The following is a 27,299-nucleotide window of genomic DNA, read 5'->3' on the forward strand; positions in this document are numbered from 1 at the left end:
AGACAGACAGCCTAAAGCACAAATTCTATTGTTAGGCAAATGTTAAAAAAAATATTTTTTGATTTGTAAAAATAAAAAATTCATTTGAGATTTTTTTTATTCAAAATAGTCACAAATCTACTTTTTTTTATAAGATCTGAATTGAATTGAACTACATATTCCCATTAAAGTAACAATGTAACACGATTAACAGAGACAAAGTAGCAGGGCTTTGAGGACAGCTCTTACATATTTAAAGAATATGGGAATCTGGAGTCTTGTAGCCAGCAGCATTTTGCATACAGAGAATGAGCATATTAAGTGTCATTAAGTGCCATTTTCTTACACTGGCATTTGAGGCTGTGATCCTTGAACTGCTGAGGAGGACAAACGGACATTACCCGCTGTCTGTGCAGGAATAATGGACTCGCTTCAGAAAAAGAAAGCTCGACCTGCAAATGACTTCTAACAAAATTGAGCTTAATGTCCTTTTTTTCTAGAACTGACTTGTGAAAGCTTCTCTTTTCTTGAACCCATTTCATATATAAACCAGCAGCAGGCAATTTATTTACTGGTATATATTCACTCTTTTTTTCATATAAGGTACACCTCATATATTGACTAACAGACATATTTCCAACAATGCTTTGCTTTTCGACCAAAACTTTTCTTCTAATTTTGTCCAATCAATGGGATTTGACTACTACTACTACAAAAAAAAAAGATATATGCAACTATCTTTTTACCAATTTAATTTCAATGTAATTTATTAATGCATTTTGCAAGCAATTCTAACTGGCATCAAGAAAATATCTTTGATTCTTTCAGAAATCTATTGGCTGCAATTGTAATATACGAATTTTCCAAAACACAGATTTAAAATGGCATAATAGGAGTTCACTCTGTCTGGAAATACTAGAGCTGCTTCTGGATTATCATACAATGTAAATGGATGCTTTTATTTGCATTACAGACAATCGGATATTTTTAAACTTTTGCCAAGTCTTACATATATTGTATTTTATATATAATTTTAAATATAATAGTCTTTCTGTTTTCCATTTTTGGTACTGCTTTATCCCTCTGCAGGGCATTTTTTGGATATACTCGAAATTCCCTTAAAACCTTTTGCGCATTTTTTTTGTTGTTCACCTTTTGGCATATCCCATCAAGGGTCTCCACAGCATATCAGCTTTCACTGAGTTGCACATTTGGTTTGGCATAAGGTTTTACACTGGATGCCCTTCCTGACACAACCCTATAGTTTTACCGGGCTGGGGACTTGTACAGGGGGACCCAGACTTGGGCCCCCATGGGACTCCACAGTTATTCCAGGTAATACTAATCCATAAACGCTGAATTGTTGGGAGTCAAAGAATTAAAACATATTCTGGTCATTGTTTAGCCTTAAATCAAGTTTTATTTTTGTGCTTTTGTTTAAAGCAAAATAGTTTGAAGATTTGCCAACCCTCCCATAGACAAACCAAGAATATCTACATGTTTACTGTTTATCGACATAACAAGTCTATTAGTGAATGGAGAGTTTATAAGAACAGGTCATAAAACTTTCTATAAACACTCTGGTTCTCTTGACACCACCATGAATTAACCTTCATAAATGTATCACAGGGGAATCCCTGCAAAGCTGTAAACTCCTGAGCTGCCGATTGATGTCATAGTGAAGAATCGGTTATGAATACTAATAGATCATTGCTTTTTACGATCATAGTTTAATGATTTAGGCTTCTTACAACTCTTGCTGAAGTTTAATTAGTCTGCCGTAACAGACAACAAAGATATTCAATGAGACCAATTATAGTTTTCTTTTAAATTTTTTTATCAGGTTATAGTCCCCTCTTACCAAAGACTTACGCAGTTCTGGGACTTTTGACCGTCCCAAAGCAATAGGGACCGGGGCTTAAGAGGAACCCCGAGAAAGATAAAACACATGTGAGTCACATGGAAAACTCAGCAGTCTCTGACAAATGTGTAACCCTTGTGCTATCCTAGGCATTTTAACATTGGGAATTGAGTCATCTAGACCCACTAGACAGTGCTCTGAACCTTTTTTCTTCAATGATTTGTGATCTTCACTGGTGTCCATGGATTACATGAAATCTTTCCACCTTTGTCATGGTAGGGAGAACACGTCAGTGTAAGGGTGGGGTCATCTAAGATAGCACAAGGGTTAAAACTGTTGCTTTGCAGAAGCTTGAATGGCCAACCGTTGACAATGACATCAATAGTAATCTAGAGTTTTGAGACATTGGTCAGGGACAACAGTCTCTCTGGCCTGCCACTTTTTCCTTTGAACTTTTACCTTCTGGAAGATGGTATTATGTAATAATCAATGCAAGACGTAAGCTTTAGTTGCACCCATACAGGTGCATGAGGGATTTTGGGTTTTCTGGGCCAGTGGAGGGTCGCAGACAGGAGCAGCTGGAGGTGTGTCTTGCAGTTCCCTTGAGGCCCATGCAGCCAACTTGATAAACACCACAAAAATGGGCCGTACCATTGTTGTGCGTGTGGTAAGTGTATCGTGAAGTATTTGTAAGGATAATATAAGTTGTTATGACAGACAGGTGATACTGTCATTTGGTGTCCCAATTCTGTAGTCTTTAGTAAAGTGTGCTTACTGACCCGATTATGCCCAAATAAAGATAAAGATGAAGATAAAGATATTCTTTATTGATCCCACATTGGGGAAATTCAATTGTCACAGCAGTTCCAAAAAGCAGAGAAAAAGTGACAGTACTGTGCAAGTATACAAATACAAAAATGTGCAAAAATAGAAAAAGCAAAAATCAAGTAAGTAATAACTTATGTACACTATTACAACATAACATATGTTATGCCTAATAATAAAATTAAATAAATAAAGTAAAAACACAGAATATACAGATGAGCTATGGATGTATGATTACCGGTTCGTACATGCATATTTAAACTGTGGCATTGTACAATCTCACAGCTGTTGGGATGAATGACCTGCGGAACCATTCCTTCCTGCATGGGGGGTGTAACAATCTGCCACTGAAAGAGCTGTTCAGTGCCTCCACTGTCTGATGTAGTGGGTGAGAGGTGTTGTCCATGATGGATGTTAACTTGGCCAACATCCTCCTTTCACCCACTTCCTCCACAAAGTCCAGTGGGCAGCCCAGGACAGAACTGGCCCTCCTGACCAGCTTGTTGAGTCTCTTTCTATTCCGGTCTGTGCTGCCTGCTCCCCAACAGGCCACGGCGTAGTGGATAACAGAGGCTACCACAGAGTCATAAAATGTCCTTAAGAGAGGCCTTAAGAGTGCCAAATGCATGGGGGGTGTGCAGGTCATCCATAACTACCCATAGGATGTCCACTCAAACTACACTCTAATTGTCTAATTTCTTCATTTTTTACAGTCAGACTGCACAAAAGGAATGCACAAAAGGCACACACTTATCACATGAACAGCACCAATGGGCCCCTTGCGCAGTGAGCAGTGTTTAGAGCCAGGGTTAAGGAAAAGAAAACACTGTAAGACACGCCTGCATCTCACCTACATCTCTCCATAATTACCCTTGATTGTTGTTTAAGTGTTTGCTATGATGTATTGCCTACAGTATGCCTGTTGAAAAAATGTGCATGAACATTTTTGCTCAACGGACTCACTGAGCGGTCTAGGACCTTAATGTGTAAACTGTGAACCACAGTCGTGGTTCACAGTTTTGCCCATTTTTTCCCCTCAAATAGCCCATAAGAGGAGTTGGCCTAAATATGCCTTACTGTATGTAATATGTGCTGAAAAAATGACATGATGGTCTACGCAATATGTCCTAAAGGATTGATTTGTAGACTATTTTTACTTGGTCATTATTCATTTTTTTATCTGTATCATTTTATTCAGCTATCCTGGAGAAGAAGTTGCAAGTTCAACATTTATTTCAGATTAATTCATATCCAAATTCTGGAATTCGAAACAGCAAAAGGAAAAAGGTTGGAGGCATTGATTTAAATTTGTTTCTGCCACCCAAACGACTTTATAAGTGTTTTCTTTCATGGGTCAAAGGGAAAAACGTATACCAAAAATATTTCACTATTTTATCCAATTATTGACTATTGAAAATATCTGAAAGTATTCACTACATTTCCTACGTCTTAAAACATTATTGCAAGATGTAGGAACTAAACCTGTATGAATTTATGACATTATGTACATTTTTTTATGATGTTAGCAGCTTGATAAAAGAGTTGGTGTAGTTGACTTGGAAACCAATATTACTTTTGTCACTGTGCATCAGTATAAAGTGACCACTTGCATAAATGCGTGTTCCTCACCTCTGCATTCAAAACTTGAAATAGAGTTGTGAAAGGGAAAGTCTGGAGCAAATTTTGTGCTGTGTTGACATTTTGCTCCAAGCATCTTGTAACAGATATGCAACAGTAAAAAGTAGCAAAAGAAAAGAAGAAAAGCCCATCCCTGCATGTCCAGTGTCGGCTAAATGCATGTCCAAGAGCTACCATGCACTTTAGGAAGTTGCTTGAAATGAATATATCACTTGGTACACTGAAGTATTAATAATTGGTGCTCTGATGGGTAAAGTTTCTCACATTGCATCTTCATATCAGCTGACCTGTGACGTCTCTGCGGTTACTTCCCCTGCTGCTGTTCGGTGGCGCACTGGATGCATCATCCCTTCATCCTTCACATGAAAAAGGACTTCTCTTTGTAAGGGCTGAAAGCCATACAGGCAGGGACATTGCATGTTGGGACAGCACTGACAGGGCCGTCATTCTTCCCATTTCCATTGAGCCTGTCTGGTTTGCCTGTGTGCGTGTGCGTCTGTGGGAGGATGGAGGACAGCCGCATGCTTTGTAATCCTTTTTAACCATCTACCCCCTCTGGATGACTCAGTCACTCGTCCTCTGATGTGGCCCAAATTAACCCACCACAATTGGGCCATAATAGCATAAAGATTGAGGTCTGGATGGGGCATCAATCACAGGGACATGGCTCTGCTGACCCATAGTCCTCAGCCAGACTTTTAGGACAGCTGCCGGAAAGACACCACTGGAGATAGGAGAGCTTAGGATGAAGAGGATAAGCTTGACATTTTTCCATTTTATCCAATGGTTATAGGTCCAAACACTTTAAAGGTAATTTTAGTTTTTTGTTTACAGTATGTCATTCTCATTTTCTGTGATTATATTTTAAAATAATACAGTTTCTCTTGAAAACAAGTAGCTTGTAGACAAAATTGTTTGTGCTAAATGTGCTTTCAATAACACGTGAAGTAGTTTTATTGCTAAAGGAGAGAAGATGTTTTTACTTTAATGAGGGTGGTTCCATTTTTTACTCTTTTTGCCCACTTTGCATGTTTTCTTTTTCCCCTTTATAGTTAGTGGATTGTTGAGTGTGTGCCATTGATTTTGCTCTAAAATGCATGCCCCTTTTATCTTCTAAACTCGTTCAAAAACATCTCGGATCATCAGGATGAAAGGGATAAAGCACCACTTTTTTCTTCCCTTTAACGCTCAGCTATCGAGCTGAGATGCCAGAAATCCAAGTGTTGTTGAATGCTGCAGACTTTTATCTTTAAGAGGACAAAAAAAAAAAAAAAAAAGACTGTTGGATGAGAGTGAATTTGGAGCCACTTATCGTCTTCAGGTCACTAATAGTAACAACAAAAGCTGTGTTAACCTTGTGTGGTCCTCAGAGAAATGTACAGCTCCAATTGGAATCATCAAGAATCAAATTTAAAAGTGAAGAGAAAACAAAACAAAAAAACTTGGCTTTAACCCTTGTGCTATTTTAGATGACCCCACCCTTACATTGATGTGTTCTCCCTACCATGACAAAGGTGGATAAAGGTAAAGAGAATTTCATGTAATCCATGGACACCAGTGAAGATCACGAATCATTTAAGAAAAAAGGTTTAGCGGACTGTCTTGTGGGGTCCAGATGACCCCACTCCCAATGTTAACCCTTGTGCTATCCAAGGCACTTTAACATTGGGAGTTGGGTCATCTAGACCCACTAGACAGACACAATTTGTGAACCTCACTGGTGTCCATGGATTACATGAAATCTTTCCACCTTTATCCACCTTTGCCATGGTAGGGATAACACGTCAATGGTCATCTTGACCCCATAGGATAGCACAAGGGTTAAAGCACCTTAGAGTGTGATGATAGTATTTCTGATCAGAATTTGTTGCACTAAACCTTAATTGTATTAAAAAAAAGTGTTTGTTATGGAAAGGATAAAGGCTTAAAATCGACTGGTGTATGTTGAATAATATTTACATGTATTTTTATTGAAGTTAACACCTTAAAAAGTTTAGCATCTTTGGCTGGTTGTTGTTTTATTATTATATTTTTTGGTAAAAGTTTGTAATCTAATGTCATAATAAACTATCTTGACCTTTGGAACGTATAGTGTTCAGTGAAATGATGAATGTATTTATTTTATATTTAATTACATATGAATGTAAAATTTTGAAGGTTAAAAAAACACATTTGGATTTAAATACATATTTTATGTATTTGCTCATTTTTTCATGTTTATTTTCCAAAAATGAACTGTTGTATTAGGTATTTGTGTTTCTGTTCCATTTTGCTCCATTCACTGTCATCAAGTACCTTTTTTTTTTTTTTTTTTTTTACAAGTTTTCATTTATTTCATTGCTGTCTGTGCTGTTAGTCCCATATTGTGTCAAGTTATGGGTTAAGTCTGGTAACGGCTCTTGTTGTGTGCTTGGTTCTTTTATTTCATTTAACCCTTGTGCTATCTTAGATGACCCCACCCTTACATTGACGTGTTCTCCCTACCATGACAAAGGTGGATAAAGGTGGAAAGATTTCATGTAATCATGGACACCAGTAAAGATCACAAATCATTGAAGAAAAAAGGTTCAGCACACTGTCTTGTGGGGTCTAGATGACCCAACTCCCAATGTTAACATGCCTAGGATAGCACAAGGGTTAATAAACTTCTTCCACGTTTACTTTTTCCTGCATCCAAACACAGCCTCTAGTACCAACAAAAAGTGTTTGCCTGGAGGATTATTTCCCCTACTGAAAGCCCATAATGCCACCTGACTATAAACTTAATTGCAAAATGCCATGAGATGCATATGAACCGTTGAAGCCTGTTAAAATACAAAGAGGCATCAAAAGGTTTTATTTTTTACAGATGACAAACTGGTATTTTTGAGCTGCCCACTGTTCCAGTCTCAGCAAAAAAAAAAGAAAAAAACTGGTGCAAAATACATACATACCATACATATTCACATATGCATAGTGACACAACTATACTTTGAATGTGCAATTGATAAAACTGACTTTACAACTTTAAAAGGGAAGTGCAACACAACTGGTCAGGAGAAAACACCTCACATCAAAATCTTGGGTTTTTGTTTCTTCTTTTGCATACACGACATTTAAAGGTAAAGGAGATTACAAAAAGAAGGGACACTATTATTAGTTTAAAAATGAAATAAAAGTGCATTTATTAGACATTGTGTCAATTGATTTTGCATAAATAATAAATAGCCCAAGTTGTGATATGCTAAAGTTAGTCATGAGTGTACCTTCACAGTAGTAAATAAGGAGTAATGTGACTGATATCGGTAGTTTGATACCAGCGTTCAAGTTGCTTGGCTGTCCAGAATTTACATTCTGTTTGCATGAAAAGTTTCATAATATATAATAGTAATAATACAAAGGGTCCTGGTTAAGGTTAAAGCCTTTTCCTTTCAGTACTGAAAAAACAGACGTCCCTCCATCTTTGAGGACCTGAGGAGTTATCAAATCATGGTATAGGAAATATTATTATTATATTATATTTTAAAATCATCACTTACATACAACAACCTTTGAAATAAGATGCAATTCTTCATCAACAGCTCCTTCATCAACATCAACTTGTTTGGTTTTTCTTTATTGGTGGAAAACAACAGTTCTTTGTCAACTTCCATCAGTGGGATTGACTGACACTGAATGGCAGGAGCACTTAAAGATTTCCAACCAACCCTGTGGACGCTAACACACCCCTGCAGTCACTCAGCTAATGTTTGACATAGAACAAGGGAACAACAATAAAAAAACAGTCCTCTCTACATGACCCAAGAAACAAAAGGGCCGCAAACTTTTGTTTTATTTTGCAAAAACAGGCATTCATCTAAATCCATGCTCTTCCCAGGCGTCATTGAAATGCTGTTCTTGGAGGCTTTTATCATCTGTGAGCATATGCTCATGTGAAATCCCTAGGATAGTCACCATGGATATGTGTTCACTTTGTTCACACACAAGTGCCTTGATGGTGCACAATGTGCTTGCGGTGTTTTAGCCCCAGGCCTCTTTCTTTAAAGTCCAAAACTCGCTGCTGTGATGTGTCCACCAGAGCGCTGGCTATTGCAATACCTGAAATCCAAGAGAAGAACAGAAGATGGTTAACAGGAAATTCAATTCTGAAGACTAATTTATATTCTAAAAGTTCCTACGATGTTAGAGACTTGTTACGTGATGGTCTAAGGAGCTGAAGATAAAATGAATCTAACTTTAACATTAGTTTTGCAACCAAAATCACACATTAATGCCACGCAGGAATTGTATGGCCTGCAGGCGCTACCCACCCCTTCCCTCTCCACCATCTTTTGAGCTGCACTCACTGGCTGAACTGCTGCTACACGCCGTCACTCTTCCCTATTGCCCCTGCCACCCTGGTCAGAGCTGCACAGACCAATCACATTTTGGTATGTTTTTGAGTATATGGCGGGGTGAAATTTCCACAGTGCACAGTGAGAAAGAAGAAAACAATATGGTCCTTGCAGTCCAGGACTGCTGCAGGACACACAAAAATTAACATTACCTACGTAATGCTTACAACTATTTGTTTCACGACAGACCATCTCCTTTTTTCCTTTTTTTTAAGAGTTGGTTTAACATTTTTACCCAAAACCACCAAGTTAGAAATACCACATTATGCAGATCCTTAAAAGGTGAGTCAGTTAAGTTTATGTTTGGATTTGCGAGAACTTAAAAATTCTAAAATAAAAAAAGAGGCTAGTCTGCATGTGTGTGCTGGTCTCTCTGTATGTTCACATATTGGAATTATTGCTTGGGGTTTCAATAGTCTTTTGTATGACTATGAGAGTCTGCTCATCATTTCAGCGTGCTGGATGATGAGATTGGACTCGAGCAAGCAGTTGTCCTAATTAATTCAGCTCTGTCATAAAGAAGAGGTTTCTCTCTGGGATTAGATTTTTTTGCATAGCAGGAAAATAATAATAACTAACTGAATACTGAAAAAAGTGTATGATATGCTTTTGAAAGTTTGGATTCTTGGTGTGCAGGGAAAACCTTGGGGAATGTATTTTAAGAAATGAGTCATTAAAAAAATGATGGACACCAAAGAAAAGTTAAAACAGCCAGTGCAGGCTCACCGTATTTTACGTACTATAAGGCGCACTTAATTTTTTTATTCAAAAACCAACACTACATCTTGGAATCTGGAGCACTTTGTATGGATAAATTCTGGTAGTGATTATTGATGTCAAAGTAATTTTTAGAAGTGCACGACACTCGCTCAAAATATCAGTCTGTTCTTTTACATGATATGAGTGTTTAGTGACGACAATTGTAAATCCATTCGTTTCTGATGATGAAAATGTTGATATTTTATTTAAAAAAACCATTTAAATACATTTTCTTTGCAAAAATTGTTTAAACACAATGCATTGTGGTCTATATTTGCCAATCACTTGAGTATTGATGCACACTGGTTTTTTGCAGACTTTTTTTTTGGGAATTGTAGATTCGGACAGCACTATAAAATAGAAAACGCACTATAAAGTAAACCATGTATTGAGTAGTGAAGGAATTCGGATATAGAATGTGTTTTTTTAATAAACCTTTTTAAAAAGTTTACAAAGACTGACTGATGGACTTATCTCTGACTCCTTTGTCTTGCTTATTGTGCCTTATAGTTCAGTGCACATTACATATGACATACATTGGAAAATAGACCATTTATTGACTGTGTGCTTTAACATTCAATGTGCCATATAGTGCGGAAAATACAGTAAATATGAGAGCAGTTCAAGTGAGGAATAGCAAAAATGTCTCCAGTAAACCTTGGCAAAATGGGAAAAAAAGATTCAAATATCCAGATAATGTTTTATCAACACTTGTCCAGACCCTGTGTGGAACAGAAAACAAGAGGATAATTATGTGAGTCTTCCCAGGTCCTTTCTTTTCTTGCTCTCGCCCTTATACAGCACATTGTCTCTTATTTAGAGCACCTTGTATATCTGTATAATTGTTTGACTCACTTTTCACACTCAGCTTGCAGAGAGCAGGCAGGGTGCAGCAAGGCATCAGATGCCCCTGAGCATTGTGTTACCTTGGCAGTTGTTTCGCTGCTGCTAATATGGTTTTAGTGTCACGGCAGCTCGTCCAGTCCCTCCCCCTAAAAACTGTGGGCCCCGACAATGAATGGTCATTATAGGGCGAGTGCAATCTGCTGGTTTGCAGGAGCCAAATAAACAAACCAGACAAACATTGAAGCGAGTCTGCTGTGCTCTTGATATGATTTGGATGCGGGATGTTTTTCGAGGTTTCACACTCAAGTGATTCTTGGGATTGTATTTTCAGTGGGTGGAAAGCCGATTACACCGTCATCTGGTGCATATCTGCATGCAAGTGTGTTTGTGTGCACTAGTGCACCTGTGCACGGAAATGTTTTGCAAAGTTTGGATACAGAAAGGCATGTAGTTGAATGTGGCAGCCAGCTCTAATGTGTTCCGTTCAACAAAAAAATAAATAAATAAAAGTATTGGGGGCGGATTGGCCAGCAGCACCTGTTCAGTTGGACCATTATTCCTTTCGACATTTCGCTTGTGCCTTTTCTCCAAGGTGTTTCTTTTTTTTTTTGAAAAAGTAAAGGTTGAAACGTATTTAAGTTTACACTGCAGTTCAAATTTTAGACTTTATTGCATCAGCTAAAAGACTGCTAACCTGTTTTGATCTATTAGAAATCTAATTGAGGAAAACAAAAACTAATATTGCTAAAACCGTAGTTGCAATTTAAAATGCAGGTAAAAACCGTATCCTGTCCACAAATTACAAACTAGGGGTGAATTGACAATGAAAAACATTGATATTCCTTACAGTTTCACTATATATATACATGTGTGCTATGTTATTGGATTTACAGTGAATTTCATTGTTTTGGAACTCTTCAGCATTCTAATGGATGTTCTAATTGGCAAAACTTTAAATGTTACCAGGTTAGACACTCTTCTAAAAAAGGGATTATGCCAGATAAGGTGTCCATTTTCAGAAATTAATAGACGGCGCAGAGAGGTGAACCAAATGACGTGACTGCGAAGTCCATTCTTTTCTGATAATAGACACCATGAAGGGCATTATCCTACTTTTATACCGTGGTCCGCGTAAATACTCCTATTCTGATTGGCTGCAGTGTGTGGATTAAAAAGTGTGACTGACACTTTCACTTCGCAAAAGCAACCCTATTCCGCTTCGCTTCGGACGGTTCAGGCTTCCACTTTGTCTATTAATTTCTATTAAAGCACACCTCGTCAAGCATTATCCCTTACAAATGATGGTTACTTACGAAAAATTTTAAATCTCATATCATTATTGTTATCTTGCCATTTTTAGCATTTTAATTGTTTTTAACAAGAAGTGGACTGCGTAAAATGTGGTGTAATGCGTTTTCATGCTAAAGGCTAACGTTACCACTCTCTTGCAACTGGTGATAACTAACCAGCAGAGCAAAGTTTTGGGGTAAACTGTGGAATATTACAGTCCACCTATGTTCCAAGTGTCTGTTATACTGGCTGCCAATTGGGGCTTAAGCCAGGGCAATAATATAGAACATTCAGTCTATGTGAGCAATGATGACCACCCGAGACCATGGTGCAGCGGCAGGGCGGTTGACCTCTGATTTGAATATTGCAAGTTCGATTCCCGCCTTGCTTGCCCATTAGTCAAAGTGTCCTTGTGCAAGACACTGAACCTTACTTTGCCTCTGGTGGAAGGTTGGCACCGGTTCAACAGCTGAGCCACCATCAATGTGTGCATTGGTGAATGGGACTGGGACTGTAGAGCGCTTTGGGCCTTCAAGGAGGGTAAAAAAGCACTAGACAAGAATAGGCCATTTACCATTTTAATGGACACCTTGTAGCCAATCAGAATCAAGTATTCACCCGGACCATGGTATAACCCAAAATATACAAGGATAATGGTTAAGTAGTGGATAGTTTCAGAAAAAATTGAATGGAATAAAACGCTGTGTGACTACAAAAGATACTATTATACTGAAGATTTTATTTTTTTGTCTTCCCTATGTTTCCAAAACACACATGTCATAATGATATTTATCCAGTCTGAAGATGCTAATTAATGAAACTTAATTAATATTCCTACATGCCAGCTGAATTTCTCTTCTCCAAAATGGCTTTCAGGGTTGACAAATTGCCATCAAAATTGAAAAAAAAGAAAAGAAAATCAGTCCTTTTCCAGGTGAACAAACGCATCTCCATTTGCAAAATTAAATGGATCAAAAGTAATCAAATTACGCTGCAGGTGAGTGGAAGTGCTCATTTGCTACCTTGGTGATCGGGTGTGCTAATGTGATTGTTTTGTCAGGTGAGCTGACACATCATTAACACCCCCACCATCATGCTCACACCCCACTCCACCCCATGTTCTGACAAACTAATGGGGTCATTATGAAGAGACAAAATTCCCCAGGAATGTGTATTGGCGGCAGCTGCTCTTTAAAGTCTGCGACAAACATCTCCACCAGCTCCCTTCCTGTATATAAGTGACTTTAGACAGCTCACATCCCAAATAAAAGAGTAAACAGCAAAAGGGTAGATGTCATCCTGTGCAATGATGAACAAAAAAGAAGTCCGAAAAATCCAAGTTAGAAAAGAAATATCAAAATTCAGATTTTGATTCGATCCTGGACTTAATTGGAGGGTCAAACTGTGCTTGGTGCAACCTCGGTTGATAAAGGTTGCTCCACATTCCCTACGCGTCATATTTAATGTGCAGTGGTGGACAAAATTGTTGGTACCCCTGAGTTAAAGAAAGAAAGTCCACAATACTCACTGAAATGACTTGAAATTTTCAAAAGTAACAATAAATTAAAATGTATTGAAAATTAAATAATAAAAATCAGCCATTACTTTTGAGTTGTTGATTAACAGAATTATTTAAAAAAACAAACTAATGAAATAGGGCTGGACAAAAATGATGGTACCCATAACTTAATATTTTGTTGCACAACATTTTGATGCAATCACTGCAATTCAACGGTTTCTGTATTTGTCAATGAGCCTTCTGCACCTGTCCACAGGTATTTAGGCCCACTCCTCATGAGCAAACTGCTCCAGTTGTCTCAGGGTTGACGGGTGTCTTCTCCAAATGGCATGTTTCAGCTCCTTCCACAGATGTTCAATGGGATTCAGATCTGGGCTCATAGAATCCACTTCAGAATAGTCCAACGCTTTTCTCTTAGGCATTCTTGGGTGTTTTTGGCTGTGTGTTTTGGATCGTTGTCCTGTTGGAAGACCCATGACCTGCGACTGAGACCAAGCTTTCTGACACTAAGCAGCACATTTCTATCCAGAATGCCTTGATAATCTTGATATTTCATTTGACCTTGCACAACTTCAAGACACCCTGTGCCAGATGCAGCAAAGCAGCCCCAAAACAGAACTGAGCCTCCTCCATGTTTCACAGTAGGGACAGTGTTCTTTTCGTTGTATGCTTCATTTTTGAGTCTACCAAGATAGAACTGATGTGCCTTACCAAAAAGCTCCAGTTTTGTCTCATCTGTCCAAAGGACATTTTCCCAGAAGCTTTGTGGCTTGTCAACATGGATTTTTGCAAATTCCAGTCTTGCTTTTTTATGATTTCCTTTCAACAGTGGTGTCTTCCTTGGTCGTCTCCCATGAAGTCGACTCTGGCTCAAACAACGACGAATGGTACATCTGACACTGATGTACCTTGATCTAGGAGTTCACCTTTAATGTCTTTGGAGGTTGTTCTGGGCTCTTTGGATACAGTTCCAACTATCCGTCTCCTCAATTTGTCATCAATTTTCCTTTTCCGGCCACGTCCAGGGAGGTTGGCTACTGTCCCGTGGGTCTTAAACCTCTGAATAATATGTGCCACTGTCGTCACAGGAAGTTCAAGCTGCTTAGAGATGGTTTTATAGCCTTTACCTTTACGATGTTTGTCCATAATTTTGTTTCTAATGTCCTAGGACAATTCTCTCCTTCGCTTTCTGGTGTCCATGTTCAGTGTGGTACACACCTTTTCAGCAACATGACTATTTGTCTCCCTTTAAATAGGCAGACTGACTGATTATGGGTTTGAAAACAGCTGTGATGTCAAATAAAGGACATACCTGAGTTCATCATGACCCCCTGGGCAATTAGTTCTCAGTCTTTTATGGAGGTACCATCATTTTTGTCCAGCCCTATTATATTAGTTTGTTTTTTAAAATATTTCTGTTAATCAACAACTCAAAAGTAATGGCTGATTTTTATTATTAAATTTTCAATACATTTTAATTTATTGTTACTTTTGAATGTTTCAACTCATTTCACTGAGCATTGTGGTCTTTCTTTCTTTAACTAAGGGGTACCAACGATTTTGTCCACCACTGTATTTTATATGCAAGAGTCCAGTCAGACAGGTATAGAAAGTATCCAAATTTTTGGTGTCAAAATGCAGCTGACTAGAAGTTAAATAAGCAACAGAGGAAAGCGTGGGATTGCGTTTTTATTCGAGTGGGTTCAATGGTTGCAAAGCCAGAGAGGGTCAAAGTATCCAAGATCTATTTCAGGTAAATACCGCTGAGTTTGTTTGCTTAGTTGTCCGATTCCTGTCAGGCAACTTTCCAGGAATCCATGGGGAAACAGTGGGACTCTTTGAGGATGAGAAATGAAATAAGGAAGAAATGTCAGGAAGTCGACCCACTGAGCAGAAGAGGTTGATGATATAGCTGGAGCAATGTGTTTACACTGGAGGTAGAATGGCTCCTAAATTAGACTTAAACTTTTGGACTTATGTCAGGGGTCAGGAACAGGCAAAATTGAATTGGCTGCCATAGTGCTGAGTGCTAAAGCTGCTAAAGATCAATCCATCCAATATCTTTACCTGCAGTGGGATGCTAAAGTGAGGGGTTGCTACAGTGTACCCCAGCTACTTCAGAGTGTAGTACACCTTGAGCAGTTTGTCTGCTAATTTTACGGCCAACGTACACACAAACACACACCAAATGGGCAATTAAAAGTCACCAATCAACCTTATAGGATGTTTTGAGTGTGAGAAGAAACCAGATATTCCTACAGGGACAACATGCAATGTTTAACTGAAAAGGCTGAAGCTAATTGCTCAATGAGCTAACAAAGTCAAAGTTATAAGTTATATAGTTGTAATAATGGGCTGTATAAATAAAATTGAATTAAATTTAATTTCACAATATGAAGATAAGATGAGAAAAAGATTAACAGGTGTTTGAAAAATTCTAAATACATGTGTGAACTTCATTGTGGTGAAATAAACAAAGCTCTTTTCATTACCACCAATGAACATTACATTGTGTAATATGCAATAATGACTACTGAACTGTTTTAAATTACAATCAACAAGCTATCAATTTTCTTTAATTGATCTGCAATGTGTAGCAATGATATCTGGATTTAGTGAAATCATTTTATGATTATTATCAGTGAGTATTACATATCTGTTGCATGGTGTGTGATTCACGTTACTGTTTACCGAAATCATGAATGAATGTTTTCTGAACATAATCAATAATCAGTAAGCACTTGATTTTTTTACTTGAAAAATATCTCTCTGCTCAGAACCTGATTACAAAAACTTTTCAAAACTTTTAAATGAAAAAACTCAGAAGGGGTGGGATTATATAAACTCCATTCTTCCTACTCCTTTTCATGGAAAAAATCCAGCTCTACTTGACTTTAGTTAATGACCACTGTATTTAATTAATCAAATGTGACTTTATTGTGTGTTTGTTTTGTTTTTTATCTATGCATTTCATTATTTTTGTAATGAGTTTGATAAATCTGTGTGATTTTATTTTTTTATTGCATTGACTACAATTAATACTTGAAATAAATCAAATCAAATCCATTAATTGCTAGCTTTCACAGCGTACAAAATAAAATCCTGCGCTGAATACGAAATTATTAAAAAGGATATTTTATAACATTTTTTAAGGATTTGAGCCCTATTCTAATGGCTGCCATCTCATTGATCCAGCAATTTAATAACCTGCTATGAATTTTCTCATTCTTCAAACTTTCATAGAAGTCAAATCCCTTTTTATTTTTTCATTATTAAACCATGCATTCTTTTATCAGATAAAATTAATCAATTATTCTGAATTTAAACAGAAAAACAAACAAACAAACCGGTCAATTATTGGGCTCCACCGCCTTTGGGAACGTGGGTTCAAGCAACCACTTCCAATGAAAAGTTTATGTAAATGTGTGTTTCAGGCTTCCGCATTTAAAACTCTCAAATTAATACATAGCTACGAAAAGTTCTACAACAGTTTTTGGGCTCTAATTACAAAGGTTTAACCAGGACAAACTGTGACCTGGATTTGGTAGTGATGTATAAATTGCGTCCCTTTCAAATCATGTAAGTGCCAACCGTTTGAAAATTGATCACAGAGGAGAAATTATTAAATGTGGTCTGTGCCCGGCTGGAACTACAGTACAGACCAAAAGTTTGGACACACCTTCTCATTCAAATGAATAGGAAGGTGTGTCCATACCATTGGTCTGTACTGTATAAGTCTTTCATATATCGGAATAGAGCTGTGAAAGAAAAAGCCTGGAGTAAGATTTGCTAGATTTTCACATCTTTGACATTTCACGCTCACTGTTTCAGCTGTAGGCAGACATTCGCAAGTAAAATAGAAAAAGAAGAAGAAGCCCATCCTCACTTGCTGGGAACACCATGGGGTACTCGTGTTCAAGAACTGGTATTTAGCACATTCGTAAATGTGCGTCACATGCCTGCTGTGTCTTTAGCATTATACGACATAAATCAACATGAACTTGTCACCTTAGCTTGTGCCACTTTGGTCTAATTTGTCTGAAATACAGTGTAACCCAGAGACAACTGAGCAGTAAATTCTGAAGGCTGAACCATTAGGGATGCAGATATAATGGTGTTCGCAAACAGAAAGAAGCAAAAGAGCAGAAGCGGCGATGAGTTCTTCCTCTGCTTAGTCAATTTGGAGAAAACCAGCAGCTTCTTTCACTTCAACAACTGATTGCTTTTGAGGGTGGGGGTGGGGGTTACCATAGGGTCCCACCATCCACAGCATTAATTTAACAACTCCTCTGCGCAATTATCTCCTGCTTACTGCTACGCTGGCTCTCCAGATTTCAGTTTTCAGGCACCGGTCTTTAAAGGAACTCACATACCTTTTCCTTTCAAGAGTTTCCACCTTTCCCTGCCTCTTTTGCCTTTTGTAGGGCCTTTCTCAGACAGTCAGGAGTTTGCAGCATCTGTAAGCCTTCTCCTTTCAGTCGTTCCAAAGTATCAGCTGAATAATCAAATCAGCCATGAAAATATACCTTCTGCTAACCTTGTATCAAAAGAAAAGAGTTGAAAGGGAAAATATATCCAACCATCTCAACTTTGTTTTTTTTCCTGGACTGACGTGAGACTATATGGTAAATCCCTTACTGCAAGTAATTGGGTTCCACATTTAATCTAAAACAGCTGCAGTTGTAGGAGGTGGAACCCAAAAAAACCTCACAAAGAATTCCAGCTAAGATAGTTGAGCTGGAGTGGCTTGCAGAGATGGAGGATAGCGGAAAAAGACAAAAATACAATCTCCTGCCTCTCCCTCCCCCCTTTTTTTCCTCACCCTGTCAGTCTTTTTCCCCTGCTTTATCCATCATTTCAGGCCACTGTGACTTTGACTCAGTTGCTCAGTGGACAAGCTGTCCCTTCACTGTAAGACTTGCTTTTAGAGGCAGCCCCATGTGTTAGTTGTCCACTCCATTTTGGCTGACAGCTGCTGCTAGGAAGTCTGCCTGCAGTGAGTCACCTTTCATTTCATTTTCAGGATTTATGCCTGAATTACTGGAAAAAAAGAAATCTTACAATTTCTTTTTGTTTTTTTTGGACAATTTAGGATGTTGCTTAAACAATGATCTTTGCATTTGTTGGTTTTCTTAGTGTTCCAGTCCTTTTCCATGTGTTCAGCTTTCATCCCAGACTAAAGACTAAAAAGTAAAACTGAGCTTTTAAAAAAAAAACTATCATTATGAAACTGATGGCCCTCATTTCGCATAACTGTACTATTTTGTTTTATGCGTAAAATGAAAAAATTTTTTTTTTTTTACAAAAATCGAAAATATACCACAATTTAATATTTTCTGCACTATATGTTGTACGGAATTACAATTCGCACCGTCAATGTATGGTTTATTTTTGAACTCATGTCATAAAAACTGTTTTATTTGTCTATTTTAAACTCTAGTGTTTATTTTCATTTGTGTTTGAAATAAAGAAATAGAATAGAATTGAAATTGAAATAAGGCGCACTGAAGTATTAGGAACATTAATCGAGACAAAAGACTCAGGGATAAGTCTGTCAGTCAGTCAAACCTGAATAACTGTGTTCACAGTAACACTAGGACTTGTTTCTAACACGCTTAGCCACGTTAGTGTATTTACAATACCTGTATCTCCAAACTTAGTTTGCAATATGTAAAAAAGGGCTGATATCGCTAAAACATACATTATTGTGACTACACTAACTCCCATCCTTGTTATTACCCCTTTTAAAAAACACAGTAGAACACTGCTACATGTTAGCTGCGTTAGCGTACAATGACACCCAACCAAAAACTCTGACAGAACGCTGTTCATGTCTTAAAATCACTTCAACTTCAGTAAACACAGCCGGATTTAATCCATGTATTTGGTGCTCTGGATTATAAAACGCACTGTTGTTTTTTGCAAAAAATTAAGACTTTTAAGTGCATCTTGTAGTGCGGAGAATGCAGTGTATTTTAATTGTTTCAATTTCTTTAAATATTGGGAATGTCCATTTGCTGCAGTAGGGGTCACACTGGGTCTAAAGGGAGCTTCTAAATTTAGCCTGGACTCGTATTATATTGTTATCCTAATTTTACTGAAACATTTAAAAAATCTTGCACATGCAGGGTGAGTCAATGTTATGCCTCAGGGAAGGAGAAGAAAGTCTCAAGGAGCAGAAGTAAACAGTCCACAGAAACACAGTGGAAGGGAAGGTGAGGTAAAATAGACTCACACATGTGGGATTCCTCTTGAAGTATACCTGACTAAAATGACAATCATTACGTTCGGGTCGGGCCGGGCTTCTCTCTCGCTGACTTTTTAAATAAATTTATGTTTATAAAAATGTATACTAAAATGATGTGTGGATACTAAACTAAGGAATACTTGTAATAAATAAATTATTTGGTTAAAACAGAGAAGGCGCTGTAAGGTAATTGCTACAAAACTACTACTAAACAGGAAGCGCAGACGCTGGGCTGCAGTATTTCTCTGCGTAATTAAGCGAGTGCGCATCAAGATCTCTCTTTCACTCTCTTTGTCTGGCCTCTTATTCTGTGTTCCATCATTATTTCATTGTGCAAATGCATTTATCATGATCATAAAAATATGTAGATTATTTTAACCTTAAGAAATCTTGCATTTTTTTCTGCCAAAAATACTATGGGATAAATTGAAATTTCGGGTTTGCTTCGAGCTCGGGCCTGCAAATCAAGTTAATTGGTCGGGCTCGGGCTGTGTTGGGCTTTAATGCCCGCGGGCCTGGGTCGAGTCGGGCTGGATTTTTTAGGCCCGATCTTACCTCTACTTCAAGCATCACTAACCTTCTAGATGTATAATGTTGGTATAAATAAAAAGTTAGTGAATGTAATTTTCTTCAGAACGTTAACCCTGTGCATGTCTAGGTTTCTTTGCGTATCATGTCTTCCTCCCACAGTCCAAAAACAGGTCATTAGTGACTGAAAATTGTCTCCTAGGAGTGAATGTAAGTCTGTCTGTGGCTCTGCGATGGTCTGGGTTACCCTGCCTTAGGCCTGCAGTAGCTGGGACAGGCTCCAGCAACCCCATGACCCCAAAAGGGTCAGATTCAGAAGATGGATGGATAGCACGACCAGAAGTTTTATGTAATCATTTGAACCTTTTTTTTTTTTTTTTTTTTTAAGTTGCTTAATGTGACATCCACTATATGTATCTTCCTCCATGTTTTACATGTTTTAAAACTTTGATCAGTTTGTTTCCCAAGTTAATTTTGTTTTTCAAAATGTGTCTCAAAAGAAAGTTGTTGTATTTCCACTTCTTTTTCAGTCCTTGAATTGTTTTTAGCCTCTTTTTTTTTACAGAGGCACTCATGTTTTGTTGACTTTTTTGCCTGCAATTGCTAGAAACCATTCATTTTTTTCTTGTAGGTACCTATTCTCACAACCTTTTTATTTTGTTCCGTTTCTTTTAGTGTTGGACTACACCACCTACAGTTTTTTTTTTTTCTAAAAGACATAAAGCTTCTGCTGTGAGAGGAAAAGCGCTCTTGGAAAATGTGCTTTGCTGTCTGCTCTCTTCATTTCCTCCATAAAGCACCGGCAGCAAAGCCTCTCACACCTACTCCAGTTACATACAGTTCACTTTATGAAAACCAAAACTGCCAGCCGACTCAATGACAGCACTCTCCCAAAAAGATGGAGGAGAAAAGGAAAACAAAGATGGAAAAGCAGACCAAACAAACACGTGTGAGGTGAGTAGAGTATGGGAGCTGGAAGATGAGCTGGAGGGAGAGAACATTGGCCTCCTGCTGACTATGCATGACACCACAGGCCTCGTCCGCTCTGTGAGGAAGTGCTGCTGTCTTTGCAGTGATTTCCACAGCCATTTGGTGGTTAGATGGAGCTACTTGGGGATATTGCATGTCATCCATCTATAGAGCAACATGACCTCAAGCAATGGAAAGTCAGGAAGTTTCTGGTAGGGAACAATTGATCCAACAGCAAGGGCTCAAGGGAAACCTGGCAGGTCCGACCACATCAACTGGCAATGAAGCCATATGTCAAGAGTTCTTGTAAGTAACACATTCTGCAGCTGTGAATCACGTAGCATTACCAAAAAGATTTTTCTCAAAATATAAACTTCAGTGTTGACACTCTACACCTGTAATAACCAATGGAAACATTTTTAAAACTGACATTATTGTTGATAGTCCTACTTTTTTGTGTTGTTTAAAACACATAAAAATGTTTATGAAGCACTCTATCAGGGTTGATTTTCCCCTTCTGTGGTTTTTAGGATGACTTCCAAATGGGTAGAATGTGGGGAGCCATGCCACAGAGGTAGAGTGGATAGCTATTGGTTTGGTTCCCACTCCCCCTCCCCTAGGTGTGCCTTGAGCAAGGCATTAAATGTACCATAGCTCCTTGTTGTCTGGCCGGTATGCTGCATGGCAGCTCAGCGACCAACCGTCCATGAATGTGCATGGCTAAATGGGACCTGTGAGTGCAATGCTCCTTTGGCCTTCATTGAGGTAGAAAACAAAAGAAAACACCATTACAGTCCATTAAAGTTTAGTGTCTTGGCTTGAAGTAGTTTTTTCCTGGAACTGGACCTTTTACATGATCACCTTTTTGAATGTAAGAGAGGGGCTTTGAATCACTTTTTTAAATATAATGTTAATTCACATCAAGGGGCATCTGATCGAAAAAAAACAGTCTAAATAAATAAAATGTCATTTTTAAAGCTTCTTGTAGTAAATTACTTCTGTTTCAGTCTTGTTTAGTTTATTTATGGTCACATCATGATTGTAAACTCCAACAAGGATGCAAAAATCCCCCCTGTACAATATGTTACCTGCTCGGTAAAAATTATGATTTTTTCTTGGAAATGGTTAGGAAAGGAGACTTGGAAAACAACAAAATGTGGGAAAAAAGGCAACAATAATTTATCAACTTTAGTTATTACCAGTAAGTTTTTCAAATTTAAGCTAAAAGCCAAAACTCAGAGGGCGATAGCTTTTAGCCCTTGTGCTATCTTAGATGAGACCACCCTTACATTGACGTGTTCTCCCTACCATGACAAAGGTGGATAAGTTGGAAAGATTTCATGTAATCCATGGATAGTGAAGATCACAAATCATTGAAGAAAAAAGGTTTAGCGCACTGTCTAGTGGGTCTAGATGACCCAAAACCCAATGTTAAAATGCCTAGGATAGCACAAGGGTTACAATCTTTTGGGAATCTGGTAACAGTTGCCACAATAAAAGTTTTTTACACAATATTTTTCTTAGAACAGTTACCAATTTCCTTTGTTACACAGAGAAGAATTTTGAAAGCTGGCTAGCGTTTTTACTTTTAAAAATAAAACCTTTTTTTTATACCAGAAGTAATAAACTGCAATCCTGTACATAAAATAAATTTAGAAATTCACTGGAAAATCCGGTAAATTTCTCATGTTACACAGCCACTACTTACAGTTGATAAGGTAAAGGGCTTCCTTTTAAAACTATTTTTCGTCGTTTAAGAAAAGTAGAGAAATGTTCGGCAAAACCCAAATTGAATGGATCTGTGTTCTGTCTGAGGATCATACCAGATTGTCCCGGTGGGGGTATTCCAGATGGGACTCTGGGAAGGTACAGGAGTACGGTGAGAACACCCGCTCTGCTCCCCCAGCATGGCTCCATGGCTATAGGCTTCGGCACTCCCTGCATACAAGGAACACAGGCAGCAATTAACACAATTATAGACAACTAAAGAGGGAATGTATGTATAATTTTATCCTGTAAATGTATATTATTTGTCTCATAATAATAATTATAAAAACACACTTAGTTCAAGTATGTAGTTTATCCCAGCTGCATACTTTTTATGCAGTAGAATTTGTTTGAAATCATTATTTTTCAAGTGTACTGTTCTTCTTGGACTCAATGAAATGCCATCATGGTTTTTCCTTTCACTTAAGCTCTGTGTGAGTAAAAGTGTTGTTGTGTTACAGACCTGGTATAATCCTCCTACCACTCCATCCTGCAGAGGTCACACAGTAATTCATGAGTTCTACACACCCAAATGATTTCAATACTTGTATTTTCCTCTCACAAGCCTGTGATCTCACTCATCATGTGGCTTTCACCTGTACTTATTTTTTTCCTTTCTTCTCAGAAATGCTACCTAAGCCATCCCAGAGGTGCCTAGTAAGCCTCTCATTAAAATCATCAAATCATGAATGCTTGAAAAACAAAACACGGGCTGCCTCGGCTTGTAACCTTTTTGTCCTTGTTGATTATACAGAAATTACCGCAGCTAACCCTTTTAGAACCATAAAATACTCGCTGGTACTGTAATGCATGTTGTTGCTTCTGTCAAAGCCTCAGCAAAAGCTCAGTCCTGTCAGCCCCACCACCAGACTGCAGATAAATTGGATGCGTCTCAGTTTTGATCTTCCAGACGTCCTGTCTGCATGTGTATGTTAAAGACCCAGACTGATGATAATCATTTTTGGTGTTTTTAACAGTTTCTTATGGCTTTTTTTTTCCATGATGGCAGACATATGTCAAAAAATTAAACTTGAAATTGCATTTCTGAGTATGTATTTATTCAAATGGTTGTGAATCATAAAGAAATGCAGTTGAAAAAGATTGTTTTCCTTGTCCGAGCTGAAATTAGGCTTAAAACAGCTCTAATATTGCTCTTTATTATTGTGACACCAGTAATGCTAGGTTGGGGTTGTGAGGGGTGGTAAGCTAGTGTGAAAGCGTGCAAACGTATGGATGATGGGAAGTGGCGCAGCCTTGCTCTGCACCAACAACTCAAAGGGAATTTCGAATGAACCCATTAAGATGACTATTGTTGTTATATTGGACTATGTAAATAACATTGAATTGAATTGAATTTAACTACTACTGCTCTGCAGAAACTATGGCCCAGAAAATTGACAGTTTTAATTTAAATTTATTTTTATTATTTTTTGTATTTTGGTTAAAAACATCATAATCATAATTAAAAATAATTAAAAAGAGTCTTGATGATTAAAAAAAAGTGTATTTGTACAAATTAAAGTTTGCCATGAATACATTTTTTTTAACCGGGAAGTCACCCAGGAAACCTGTTTTTAAAGAAAAAAAAAACTAGTTTTCTTGTCACACTTATTTAAACAACAAAAATTAAAATACACGTCTGTTGAATTCCGTTTCTAAGCACATATCTGCACATGACTAACGATAAATAATTTCCTTTAAAGCTGAGATTAATTTAATTTGATGGTGTCATTGCATTATATAAACTGTTATCCAAACGTGAATACATGAAATAGTAAAACACCAAATATAGTATTTAAAAAAGCGGAAATTATAGCTGCATGTGAACTACTGTGCTTGCAAAGATTGTATTTTTGAAAGGTTCAGTTAATTACCAATTCAGTTTTTCAAGTTGTAGTTTTTGTATCTTTTCCAGCAGCAATCTCAGTATTTCCATGGACTGTTTCAGAAGCAGAAGGTTTTATAAAACTAAAAGCTATTTAAAGGTTTTACAAGATCAAAAAAATAAAAATAAAATAAAATAAAAAAATGAGAGATCTAATTAGGCAAAAACGCAAAAAGGAAAAATCTTACATTTTTGTGTTATTGAAATCCACAAGTTTAGTCAACTTTCAGAGTTGAGCACATTTAATGCACAGAACAGATCACATACGTTTTAATGTCTGTGTAGAAGTTTAATGGTGAGCGATTGTAATGCAACAGTACATGTTTTCCCTTCTGCAAAATCTTTTGACTCACTTAATGAGCCTTATGTTTATGTTCATAAATAGAAAATTTATTGACGATGTAATACTAGAAAAATGAAACAAGTCAAAATGGAAAAATGTCACCGTAACAGGTAGTGAGTATTTTTACCTAATTGATAATAAAAAAGTCCTTTCGAATTTAAGCTCTCCCCCTTATGTACCTCCTATTACCTAGCATAAAATGTGTAGAAGTAACCATTACAACCAGGATATTGATGTTATAGCAACACTCCTCAGACACATGCAAGGTGTAATTATATGAAAACATGCCTCGGTTTCCACATTGGACCCCACTGAAGACACGCACATTCATACACACAAACACAAACCCTCCAGAGTTAATGAGTTTAAGTGCTGAACCGTATAGTATAATTAGAGGCACCTCTGTTTGTTTAGTGTTTTCATATTGTCAGGAATGATGAATTCTTCCCTAACTAGACACACACACACACACCACAATGCAGGTGACTAACTAGAACTTCTATTAGGATGCATTCCTTTTCAGTGAATCAATAAAGCCATATAGACATGGCTCATTTTTCTCCTGTAAAGGAATAAAGAAAGAAAAAAAGAGACAAAATAAGGAAACAGGTGTTTGTGAAACCCAGATGTATGACTTCATTTTTAAAATATATTAAAAATGAACACCAACGTATAAGTATGCTGATGTTGATCTGTCCTCCATTTTTTCCCAATTTAAAAAAAAAAAAAATCACCTGAGCTTCTAGAAATTAAAACTCCTCCGTTGGATTTTAATCATCCCCTCCAAACTCCTTGAGCCTCACTATAAGCTATTTGGGTAAAAATGGTGGCTTTAAAGTTAGCATGGTGAGCTTCCAAAATTAGTGTTCTTCTGCCACTCTGACATTTTATTCTGGAATAGTGTGAGCATTTCATACAAGAATCGTCGGCTCAAACTATAAAACAATATGACATATGAACATATGAGAAATGTGGGCATGGTTAACAAAAACCTCAGTTGCCAAGGAAATTCAAAAGTATAATTTTACAGAATCTTCTAAAAATACAAAGACCTGTTTGTCTTGGTCCCAGGCGACCGAAAAACTAAATGGTTGCTATGGAGATAAAAACCAATAGAGATGCCGCCATTTTGAAAAAAAAAAGTGGTTTTTCGTGAATGAGAATGTGTGGCATGTAGCAGCTGCTCATCCAGTGAGGGCGGGTAAAAAGGCGGTAATGAGCAGGTTGGCGAGGGCGAATAGCACCTGCGGACCACATAAGTTATAAATTAAGACTTTTTTCCTTGGGAAATCTAAACGCCGTTTCAGTGAGATATGTGTGTGTGGGTGTGTTTGTCTGTGTGTGTACAGTTTACTTTTAGACCTCGCTGGTAGAAAAAACTAAAAACACAAACTGAAAATAACAAAGACATTTTACGTAACATTTGCATTAAAGCATAATGAGTCTGTCTGTGTGCAGCAGAGTGCATCTATGTGTATGAGAGAGAAAGAAAATTAATGCTGAAGCAGAACTATGATGTGACATCTGTAAGAGTTTTCCTTGGCACATCTCCCAAACTAATCAAGGTAAGTGGGATGAAGGTGGTGCAGAAAAAAAACAGGCTACGCAGATAAATTTGTGAGGTTAGAGGGTCCGGTGGGTGGAGTCCAGGTGGTCACTTAAGTCAATGGTAAAATCCTGCTGAGCTGTGTCTTGAGTGTAAAAGACTTTCTCTGCTGACAGCTACTAAGTAGAGCTGAAAAGAGCAGAGGTTCTGACCCGATAGAGGAGGTTGCTGTGATCAGGGGCTCCGGCTCTGGTTTTATTTATATTTTTCAGATAGGGCCTCACCAAAGCCCAGACATCAGTTTCTGCTGACGGTGTGCAATGCTGAAATTGGTTACTTGGCAGCCATGAGCAATTTCAGTTCTGCAGATCATTCTATAAAGACTTACTGGACTTAATCCAGAGGGAAAGTTTTTAAACATACAGCCCTTGCTGTTGAGTTGCCTGAACAACATTTTTTTTTTCCTTTTTTATCGGAGAAAGTGCACACTTTTGGTACATCTGAAAACCAAATATTCTATAGTGTTTAGTGGAAAAGGGACAAATAGTTTTTTTTCCAGTTGGCACATGACATTTTCTCTAAATTCCCCCATAAAGATGTTTTGCCCTTTTTTAAATGCAAGTCAGTGTCAACTTTCATGTTATTTTTGGCTTAACGAAGACGGCCGCTGCAGCCAGACGGCATCAGTAAAAAGTGAACGGTCTAAATCGATTGAGTCAGCATTCTATGGCAACTACTGTCGCCATTAAGGAGTGAGCTTGTTGAATCTGTCAATCTGACAAATATAAAGACAGAGTGATAGCTTTTTATTCCTTAATAGAACTTAATGGGATTTTGGCTTCTTGGCGCCAGCAGATACTTCCTGTTTGGAGTATGATGGGGGAGGGGTCACTCAGTCCAGTTCTCATATGCTGTCAGCGATTA

The 27,299-nt window shown here is 37.7% G+C and overlaps 1 protein-coding gene across 3 annotated transcripts in view; it reads right to left on the minus strand.

The window, feature by feature from the left end:
* Nucleotides 1-7,110: 7,110 nt before the first annotated feature.
* atrnl1a (attractin-like 1a) overlaps nt 7,111-27,299 on the minus strand; it is a 287,490-nt gene continuing 267,301 nt past the window's right edge. For all 3 annotated transcript variants that reach the window (XM_078931510.1, XM_078931509.1, XM_078931508.1), the window contains 2 exons: nt 22,658-22,772; nt 7,111-8,380 (listed from right to left, as the gene is read on the minus strand). In XM_078931510.1, coding sequence (XP_078787636.1) covers nt 8,259-8,380; nt 22,658-22,772 — 237 coding nt within the window. In that variant the 3' untranslated portion in view covers nt 7,111-8,258. The remainder of the gene's footprint in view (nt 8,381-22,657; nt 22,773-27,299) is intronic.

The sequence above is a fragment of the Oryzias latipes genome, chromosome 15 (assembly GCF_053564925.1).
Source record: "Oryzias latipes strain Hd-rR chromosome 15, Olatipes_Hd-rR_3.1".
In the NCBI taxonomy this organism is placed as follows: domain Eukaryota; kingdom Metazoa; phylum Chordata; class Actinopteri; order Beloniformes; family Adrianichthyidae; genus Oryzias; species Oryzias latipes.